The 10341-nt window shown below is 55.2% G+C and overlaps 3 protein-coding genes across 3 annotated transcripts; 1 reads left to right on the top strand and 2 right to left on the bottom strand.

Moving 5' to 3' along the window:
- Positions 1 to 490: 490 nt before the first annotated feature.
- LTHEOB_7616 (Integral membrane protein) lies at positions 491 to 2007 on the top strand (the record flags this gene model as incomplete). The annotated part of the gene is made up of 5 exons (XM_035517002.1): positions 491 to 640; positions 695 to 799; positions 854 to 1242; positions 1301 to 1365; positions 1430 to 2007. 5 exons carry the CDS (start codon positions 491 to 493, stop codon positions 2005 to 2007), a joined length of 1287 nt encoding a protein of 428 aa, XP_035371125.1.
- A 2363-nt stretch (positions 2008 to 4370) lies between these two features.
- Positions 4371 to 5255, bottom strand: LTHEOB_7615 (Syf2 splicing factor family protein; the record flags this gene model as incomplete). Its single annotated transcript, XM_035517001.1, has 1 exon — positions 4371 to 5255. The coding sequence occupies one exon, from the start codon at positions 5253 to 5255 to the stop codon at positions 4371 to 4373; it is 885 nt and encodes a 294-aa protein (XP_035371124.1).
- A 590-nt stretch (positions 5256 to 5845) lies between these two features.
- LTHEOB_7614 (Alpha-glucosidase) lies at positions 5846 to 9045 on the bottom strand (the record flags this gene model as incomplete). The annotated part of the gene is made up of 4 exons (XM_035517000.1): positions 5846 to 6621; positions 6700 to 6779; positions 6870 to 6950; positions 7004 to 9045. The coding sequence occupies 4 exons, from the start codon at positions 9043 to 9045 to the stop codon at positions 5846 to 5848; spliced, it is 2979 nt and encodes a 992-aa protein (XP_035371123.1).
- Positions 9046 to 10341: the final 1296 nt, after the last annotated feature.

Raw genomic sequence — 10341 nt, 5'->3', positions numbered from 1 at the left:
CGGAATCCAGCCTAACGCCCGCACACCCCCTCGCACGCCACCAAACCGGCAAAAGATCAGTACAGGGCTGCTCGCCCGGCGCCCTGGATGCCTCGGCCATAGTTCCCCACATGGCTAGCCCAGAAAACTCGTTGGGCCTCTGCGTCCTGATATTACCGTCTTCGGCACTTGCTCGTGGCCCCGTCTTGCTGCTCTGGGTGCGCTGCGCATCCAGAAGAACAAGCTCAGACTGAACAATCTGCGCACCTCCCCCGGCCCGCCCACGCGTCTCCCGTCCGCCGGCCGACTCCTGCGGATCTCTCAAGCCACTCGGAGCCTCGAATCTGTACTTTATCGGCGCCCGTCCCTGGAAAACCTGCTTCCCGATCCTCCCGCCCTTGCTCTTTCACGACCGCCTCTTGATCTGAGGGACTCCTCCCATGGTCCACACTGTCGGGTTGTGAAACGACTGGCTCTCCGTCTCTCTCACTCTCTTTCAATTCCATCAGTCATGGCTGGCGAGAACCGCGGGCCCGAGCTGCTCGTCGTGACGGCCGTCATGGTCAGCATGGCCTTCGTCTCCACGGTACTACGATGCTTCGTACGTCTGGTCATGGTCAAGGCCTGGGGCATTGACGACTGGTTCATGGTGGCAGCAACTGTACGTCTAAACAGCAGCGAAACGCCACGGAAACGTCACTGACACAGGAGCCAGCTCACCCACATCATGTTCGCAACATGTGTGATAGGCGGCATTCACTACGGAACTGGCCGCCACATGAACGAACTGGACCCTCATGATTCCGAGAAAGCGATGCGGGTAACAACTCTGTGCTCCCCCAGCGCTTCGAACTTTACTGACTCAGTCGCCCAGTATTGGTGGCTCTGCTACGTTGCATACTGCCTAACCATGATCTCTGCCAAGATTAGCATCGGCTACTTCCTGCTCCGCCTGACCGTTCACCGCATTCACGTCTTGATCATCTGGGGCGTTATGTCCCTGACCGTCTTGACCGGCGCCGTCTTCTTCTTCGTCACCCTCTTCCAGTGCAATCCAGTCTCCTACTTCTGGACCCAGACCGTTGGCGCTCCCGGCACCTGCATCCCCGTCGAGGTCATCATAGCCTTGACCTATCTCTACGGTAGCATTTCGGCCATCTGCGACTTCACCTTCGGTATCCTGCCCATCTTCCTGATCTGGAACCTCAACATGAGGAAGAGTATTAAGGTTGCTCTGGTTCCCATCTTGAGTATGGCTTGCATGTACGTCTTTATTCTGCAGTCCTCAATGGAACATACAGACGACTAACGCTTTCCTCAGTGCCTCTTCCGCCGTTCTTGTCCGCATGGCCTACGTTCAGGACTTTAAGGACCCCGACTTCCTCTGTAAGCTCCGTGCCTTCATCTCCCACCAAAACCGTACAACTAACCATTGTTCTACCCCCCGCAGATGCTACTGTCGATATCGCCATCTGGTCCGACACCGAACAAGGCCTCGCCATCACCGCCGGCTCGCTCGCGACCCTGCGCCCGCTTTTCCGCGCGGTGACCTCCAAATTCGGATCATACGGCACCACCGGCGGCACACCCAACCCCTCGGGGCATCTCAAGACGCCCGGCGGCAGCCAAGCCCATAAGCTTCAACAGACCGTCTGGCCCAGCGATCACTCGCGCGCCCGAAACAATTCGCAGGGCGGACCTTGGAGCATGCTGCGCACAGAGCACGGCGATGAGTTCGAGCTCGTCACCAAGATCACGAAGACGAGTGGAGGTGAGGGAAGCCCGAGTCCGCCGGGGTCGGCTGAAGGGATCAAGGGCGGAATCGTCAGAGAGACCGAGGTGACGACAGTCGTGGAGGAAAGGAGGTTAGGTCATGGGGCTGGTGACGATGGAGCAGGCGGCAAGAGAAAGAGTTGGTGGCGGGGAGGTGGAAGGGAGAGGAGTAGTAGTGACAAGGAGGACAGTGAGAGCCAGAAGGAGCTGAACGCGGTAGCGCGAGAGAGGAGAGAACCCGGCGATTACGTGTAGCATTTCCCGGATTTGGGGGTATGGGGTATGGGCGAATGGGGTTTCATTTGGTGTTCCTTGTGGGAAGGGGCGGTGGGCGGGGCGGCGGAGTGCATACGGCTTGCCTCCTTTGTGCTTGTTTCTTTCTAACCAGCAATGGCGTTGTCCGGAGAAGGCCGGTTACTTTTCACATTTGAAGTGCTGGAAAAGTTTGCACTGTCGGTATACCTCACATTTTTCTTTGTCTCAATAGCCTTCCTCTTAACTTCACTGTACGCTATTTTCCAGCTGGGCACGATGTCACAGTAGCCTTGTAATGTATACATGAGACCAACCACCACACGTTCATCCTATTCACATCCTTGAAGCCAGCTCAATTGACCTGCCTATTTTCTTGAGCATTCCGTCCGACAGCGATAGCCTTATCTTATCTAAACAATCACCTTCCCTCCCCACCCTCTCGGACAACACATCCTGAATGGGTATACTATATGATGCTCTTAATGGATCCAATGGAGATATCCTTGAAATATCATTATCTTAGTCACTTTAAGCGCTAATGCTACCGGATGTGCCAAAAGTCTTACGGTATCTACTTTCTTTTTTTACTCTAGTGTCATGGTATCAGTACCGTCTTGTACATTCTCACTTTCACCGAGACTTTCACACGTTCGAAGGCCCTCTCCGATGATCATCTAAGCAAAGAGTATCCTATTACTCGAGCTTGTCCCGCTTAGGCGAGGGCCTGAACATATAGTTTTCAGACGTCGTACATGCCAGCCGCAATGAGGCCCTCGCGATGTCACAGTCACGTCGCCTCGTGGACTCTCCATATCGGTCGGTCGAAGCATGGGAGTCGGTGAGGGCTCAATATCTACACATTATAGGCATTGCGGGGATCGGCAGTCGTTGGTACCGGTAGAGCCGGACTTGGCCGTCAGCCCTATCTAGAACGGGAAGGTGAGAAGCGCTTTGGCTGCCCAGCGTCCTGAACTGGAAGCTATTGACAACCTGCATATGTACCTTGCAGGCTGAATGCACCTTAGCTACTACCAGAGCTCTGACTAGTCGAGGCAGAAGGACCAGGCAGGCATGCATGCTCGGAGTCGAGTGAAAGACGAAGATGCTGGTCGAATTTTTCCGAAAGCGGAATTGGTCGCAGCGAAGAGTGACACCGAAGTGTGATTACTGATAGTCATATAGAACCGCGGCCGGGCATCAATGCGAAGCATATTGGCTTTAAATGATAGTGCCAGACAACAAACTTTCTTCAGCCCCTGAATGACCGGCTTTCCCAAATCAAGCTGACCGGCGGATGCGAAACTAATCAGTTCTACGAGCAAGCCCCATGACGTACAAACAGACTAGGTACGGGGCTTGCCGGCCAAAATTAGCTGTGCATGTACAGTAAAGGGCGCTATCCGTGATGCAAAATGCGTTACTGCACACAACTTCCCCGCATCCTACAGGGACCAGGGTTGACCTGACTTCTCGGTGAACCATGAAAACGTCTTTCCTGATGAAGCGATAAGATTAACTCTGAAACACTCGTGCATATAACATGGCATTTTGGGGATGAGAAATGCATGGTTTGGACCTGACCTTCCATTTCAATGGTTGACAGTCCGAGCAAGTGACCTCTGCTTGCCACTCAGAGGAAGTTCGCGATTGGGTGCTGCATTGAACTCGAGCTTGTCGAGAGAAAAATGAGATGACGGTATTCCAGAAATGCCATGAAGCTTAATCCACCAAAACGAAGTCTCAATCATGAACGTCATGAAGAGTCATCTTCACTTGACCACTCTTGCCGAAGCTCTTTCTTCCTACCATCTGCTCCTTCTACAGCAGAATCTTCCATGTTTCTACCAATTCAGCGTCCATGCCCGGTCCCCGGCGCTCACCTCGCCCCCAGCCCCGTCAAACTGAACACCTCATTCATCCTATTCCAGCTTCTCCTCGTTCCATACACACTGTAGATTGCCTGGTTTCCAGAGCACTGGCTGGTGGGGACGAAAGATCCAGGCATTCTCGAGTTCCAGTAACATCCATTGACGGATAGTGTAGACGAGGAAGTGAACACTCCCAGGAAAGTCTGGCGTAAGAATGCTTAGGAGCATTTGGAAGACGAGTCTCCGGGGAGTTACAGCCGAGGAGTCCTTTTCCTTTTAGGTGCAGCCTTGCAGAACAGATTTCTTAGGTTTCCTGCCAGTTGGAACCGGTGGGTGCGGGTCACAATGATCTTCAAGCTGGACCACTGCTCCCCTGCTGTTGTTTTTTTATACTGGTAAAAGGATATCGTGCCAACCCAAGACTCCGCCAGTGTCCTTTTACCATTCCAAAACTCCGGTGCTATGTCAAAAACAACATTTTTCCCAAGGCAAGACTCAGATGGCGGTACCACGCTCGAAGCTCTCGCGGATGTCGGCAGTGTACTTGTTGTAGAAGCGGGCCAGCTTCTCGTTGAACTGCTTGTTCTTGTGGTTGATGTAGGTGACGTCGCCGCTCTCGTCGTCGATGCCGCGGGCGCGACGGGCCTTGAGGCGGGCCTCCTCGGCCTTGCGGATGTCGTCGACCAACTTGTCGACGGCCTCCTTCTCCGGGCGGTGGTTGACGAAATCGGTGCTGTCGGCGGTGGTGTAGAAGGAACCGTCGCGGTCGACGGCAATCAGCTCGCCGTCCTCCATCTCGACGATTTCCAGGCCGCCGTTCTGGGCGGCGCGCTGCACGGCCTCCATCTTCTGGCGCTCGTAGCCGTCCAGGTCGGGCTTGAGGTCGCGCAGCTGGCGCTTGTACGACTTGCGCGCGTCCTGGCGGTAGTCCTGGAAGGCCACGTCCTTGCGGTGCTTGCCCTTCTTCTCCATGCGGCGGTCCCAGCGCTCGCTCTCCTCGACGGTCCAGTCCCAGGCGCGCTTGCGCTCGAAGTCCTCACCCTGCTCCTGCGTCTCGGCCTTGAGCAGCTTGTGCGAGGCGATGGCGTGCTTGCGGTGTAGGGCGTTGAGGGCGTTGGGGTCGACCTGGGCGCGCTGCGCTTCGGCCGTCGACTCCTTCAGGTTCGATTTGCGGGCGGCGGCCTGGCGGGCCTGCAGAGCCTTGAAGCGGGCCATGCGATCGCTGCTGCCCGACGCGACAGGTTCTGCGGGCTCAGCTGGTTCTGCAGATTCGGCTGGCTCTTCGGACGGCTCGGTGCCGTTCTCGACGAAGCGGCGCTTCGAGGGCTCCTCGTCGAGCCCCTCGGCGCTAGGTGAGGTCTTGCGCTTCTCGGCGGGCATGGTGCAGGTGGAGCGATGGGCAGCGGCGGTTATGTGTAGCGGGGTGGTAGAGCGGCAGTGGTGGCTGAGGTGACGTTTAGCTGGTGGTGCTGCAGGTTGGGTTGGCTAGAACTCGGCAGGCGGAGAAGCCACCGCCAGCCAATCAGCACGCAGCACTTCGCATGGCCTGCTCTTTCCGCAAACAGCACCACAACGCGTTACACCCACGTGCCCAGTACGCTCAAGATGGCTCAGCTAGTATATGAGGACATATGTCTCACCCAGACTATCGGGCCAAACTATAGTCACATTAGGCAAACTTTTTTTCCCCTGAATGGCTAGTAGTAGTAATGGTGGCGCAGTCACGAACTTGAGAGAGTTCTATTAGAAATGTATGTGATGCCTCTAAAACAGTTCTTAAGAAAGAGTGTGTTATGCGTATGTCAAGCACATGTCCCCAATTACATTACGAAACCGAAGAAATGCAACCTCTTCCCCAGTTTCTGGTCTTCTCTGAGCTTCCTTCTACCCCTAATCACCAAGCCTTCCCTTTAACAATCTTGTACAGCAAGAAAGGAGATCTCTGCTGACCATAACTTTCTAGGAGTTGTCTACCAACTCAATATCCAATCGCCACCCCATGCACTTCCCTCGAGCACCTCTTCCAATCCTGTCAGCCGCAACACTTCACTCGTCTCATTCCAGCTCCTCTTCTTTCCATCAACCTTGACCCCGTTGATCCTCACATCCTCCGGCTCACTCCCTACGCCCAGCACCGTCACGTTCGCTAGCGGGTTCTCATCCTTATACGTGCCGCGCCCACTGGCAACTAGCTTATTCTCTCCCTCCGGCACGACAAACTCCACGTTGAGCGTCGCATTTGGCTGTATGCTCTCGCCATCGTCGAGGTACAACGAACCGCTAGCCGTGCCGGTAGAACCGAGCGCGACGAGCAGCGCCCACGGCGTCTTCCTCGCCTCTCTCGTCGTCAGCCTCACCTCCTGCATTGGCAGCACGCTGCCGCCGCGGACGAAGACGTTGATATGCCCGAGCGGCGCGTCCAGCGTCTTGTTCTCGCCCGGCCGGGCGTCGACCGCACGCTGCTCGTACCAGTCGTACCACTTCTCTCCCTGCCCCACGCCGGGAAACACGCCGCGGACCGTCGACACGTTTGGTTCGAGGACAGGCGTGACGAGGATCGACGGGCCGAGTAGGAACTGCGTCTCGACGTTGGCTAGGTGCGGGTCGTTGGGGAACTCCCACGCGAGAGCGCGCATCACGGTCGAGCCAGAGGTGTGTGCGGCGTGGAAGAGGGTGTACATGTACGGCAGCAGGGCGTAGCGGATCGCCATGGCCTTTTTGGAGGCGTCAATGACGGAGGACCACACTGTTGTGCATTAAGAAGAGTTGTTAGCGGAGTTTGTGCTAAGATGAGGAAGTGGAAGGAGAAAAATTGCTGCCTTACCGTAGGGCTCTTGCGGAGCAGCGCTCAACGTATTGTGCGAACGGAAAAAGGGAAAAAACGAGGACAGCTGGACCCAACGGCTACATAAATCCCAGGAGGTATTTCCATTAAATCCGCAGGTGTCTCTGTATAAATTAGTCTAGGAATGTATTAAAACAAGACTTACTTACACGCCGAACATAGGGATACCGAAAAGACTGAATGACAGAGCTTGCGGGATACTAAAGTACATGTACGCCCATTTCGACATACTATATCATGCGATTAGTAAAGACTGCATAAGAGAAATGTTTGCTTTGCTTACTTGTCACCACCCCAGTGTCCGGCCCACTTTCCGGACCCAGCAAAGGTTGAACGGCCAATAATGAAGGGTCTCTTTCCCGGGAAAACATTGAGAAGGCCATGGTATGTTGCATTCAGAATACCGTGGCCAAACAGGTTGTGCACGTCGTATTCTTGGACACCATTAAAGTGCGTAGCGTTGGGCGAGACGGCGTGAACAGCCAAGTCGCCTTGCACATTGTTAATCACATATGGAGGATAGTTGATGTTCCTCGCGCCAGGTGTAGGCGTGGTCCGTAGGTAGCTGGTGGAAGTGGAGCTGGAAGCAGTTGAAGACGTGGCGGCTGCCTGGCTGGAAGAAGCAGCAGAAGCAGAAGCAGCCTCGGTCGCATTGGTGATGTTGAAGCCCTCTGGGTAGTCGTAGATGACGTTTCCAGGCTCACCGGGAAGTGAGAATGGGGGGTGGGCAGGGTTGAGCGAGAGATTTCCTGAACCGCACGAGCCGACGCAAAAGGATGAAACTTCAGACATATCGATCCAAATTCCATCGAAGGCGACCTCCTTGTGCCACCTGACGAGCTCATCAGACCACCAGGAACCACTGGTGTCGACCAGCCAATCCGGGAAGACGGTGTAGCCAGGCCAGACAGCACCAATGTACTCGCTACCGTCGGGGTTCTTGAGGAACACACCAGACTCGTTACCGCGAGTGTAGGTAGCGTAGGCGTCAGTCTCGTTGTCGGGGTTCGGGATGTACAGGGCGCTATCCACAATGGGAACGAAGTGTCGTCCTCCTTCATGCAAGCGGTTCAAAACTTTGGCGCCTTCATCAAGTGGAAACGTGTTCGGATCAGTAGTGAAATCCCTGTATTCCAACATGTAATCGATGTCCAGCCACATGGTCTCAAGCGGGATGTCGAACTTGATGAAGTTGTCGACAACCTCTTCAAACTGAGACCAGTTGGCGTAGCCCCAACGGCACTGGTGGAATCCGAAGGTGAAATATTGCTGCATCGCCGGAAGGCCGATGGCTCCATACTCGTACTGCTTGGTGACCTCCGGCTGTGTCGGCCCATCAAAAAAGAAAAGGTCGATGCTTCCACCAAGAGTACGCCAGGTCACGTTCTCCGGCCTCATTAGAATTTCCTGCCCGTGGGCATTCCGCAGGAATACACCGTGGGAATAGGAGACGTATGAAGAGTTTGATTTTGCCGTGCTGCTGTCGGCCACATAGGTCAGATTTCCAGTGACAGGATCAACCTCAAAGTAGCGCGTATCCAGATAGAAGGGATGGCTGCCGTAGATGTTCTCGTCAATTGGATCGCCTACGTCAGCAGCGTAGAGTGTTGCCGTGTAGTTGGTGCCGAGACGGAGACCGTGGATGTGCTCTCCGAGACCGTAGATGTTGTAGTCCTCGGGCATGGTGGTGACAAACTCGATGAACTGATCTTCGTACACAAGGACACTGCCTTCGGTGCTGAAGACGACATCACCAGTCGAGCGCCGGATGACCGTGAAGGAGAAAGTGGGATCGTTGCTCCAAGCGACCTGGAAGTCATTGTCCAGTGCCGTCGAACTCGCATCAGCTTCTACAGCCGGGCGCGGGACTAGCTCCTCAGGAAGTATGTACCATGAGGAATTGGAGGCATCGATGTTGGCGGGACTGATGTTGATGGAAAGCCGATGGGCATTTTGGTACTGGACGGTGAGTTCCAGTGTGTCGACATCGTTACCATACACATTGCAAGCTTTCCCCGCCAGATTGAGAGTTGCTGAGAAACCATTGGCGTTACGCTTGACGTCTGACGCCTTGTACCCAGGGCATACACTCTGAGCATCCACGGCCTGAGGATCCACAATATTGGGGATGAGGTTTTGGCCCACATCAGCGCTCGCGGGGACGGTGAACTTCGGACTGTACGTGACGGGAGTTCCGGCAATGGTCGCCGTACCGTCTCCTTCCAAAAAAGAAGAGCTAAGACTTGATTGTGCCTGTGCATAGCTCGCAATGGTTAGCACCGAGTATAGCCATGCCCGGCAGAGAGGCGGCGGCAAGGGTGCCATGGTGAAAGAGAAGATTGGAATATAAGGAGGAAGCCTCCTCTTGAATGGCGGTGTGGTGCTGTGTGGTGCTGGAGGGAAATGAAAGAAAGCAAAGTCGAGGCAGAGGCGAGGAGGTTAATATATGCAGTGGCGGCGGCGGCGGCGATTGATCTCAATGCCAAGTGGTAAAGTGATGTAGCATAGTGGTGTGTGCTCCCCGCACAGCAAAAAACCCCGCGATGATGACAATGGCGGACCAAGGCACGGGATCGAGCTGCATAAGCGAGGAAGGGACCAGGAAGGCAGACGGACGGCAGGTAAGCGCTATCCGAATGGAGGGATGTCCTGGGTGAGGCTCCATTGTGCTGCTGCAGCAACTGACAGAAATGACACGACACTCACCAGCCGCAGTGGAGAAAAGAGTTCGTCCCAGCACCACAGGGCCCACAGCGCCAAATTGCAGATCGCCATGGCGGCTTGGACGGAGAACAAGGATTGCAGCAAGCTCGTGGTCGTACGGATGGTCGGGTTGAGCTTAGGTCGGATGCCTAATTAATTGATGGCAGAGTCGACGGCCGACTTTGGTCGAATGACAACGAGAGAGGGCGCAGCAGCCACGCACAGCAGAGATCCTACGTGGTCGAGTCCCCAGTCTGGTGATGTAGAGGGGGCGGAGCTTGAGATGCGGGGTCGGGTTGCACAACGCCAGCCTGCTTAAGCTCCGCGCCACCAAACATGGAAGCTGCTAACCCTCGCTCCCGTGGAAAATTCCCCCTTGCTTCTAGCGCGCCCGCCTCTGTTTGCTGGACATCACGACTTGACAGGGCAACGACAGGGATGTGCTAGTATAACTTGGGCTCTGCTTCAACCAACTCTCTTTCTGCCTCGACGCGACGACATGTTTCAATCTGCTGTACAGCAGCGTGGTCTCCGCAGCCGTGCCATCGGTTGACGCGAACAGAAGCCGGCGGAGAGCTGGAGAAATGCAACCATCGCCAACTCTGTCCTGCGGGGACCTGCGCTGATGCTTCCTATTGGCCCATTGTCGGCCCGCTGCCTTGACCGACTGTCCATCGCACGAGCTAACATCAGACACCACGACATAGATTGCACAAAAGAGAGTCCACTCGTAATTACCTAGCTACTCCGCCCGTCCCTCCCACTAGCTACCTCTCGGCCTGCCTCTCCCCGTCTGCAAGATGTGAAAGGTGGAGAAAACGAAAGGAAAAGAGATGGAAGGGGCAGACGGGAACCACCGCTACATCAGCAACGGCCACTCCTCGTTTTTTTGATTTTTCTTTCCCACGCCCCAAACTC

This window comes from Lasiodiplodia theobromae (genome assembly GCF_012971845.1).
Source record: "Lasiodiplodia theobromae strain AM2As chromosome Unknown scaffold_23, whole genome shotgun sequence".
NCBI lineage: Eukaryota > Fungi > Ascomycota > Dothideomycetes > Botryosphaeriales > Botryosphaeriaceae > Lasiodiplodia > Lasiodiplodia theobromae.
This window is presented reverse-complemented; position numbering and strand designations above follow the sequence as displayed.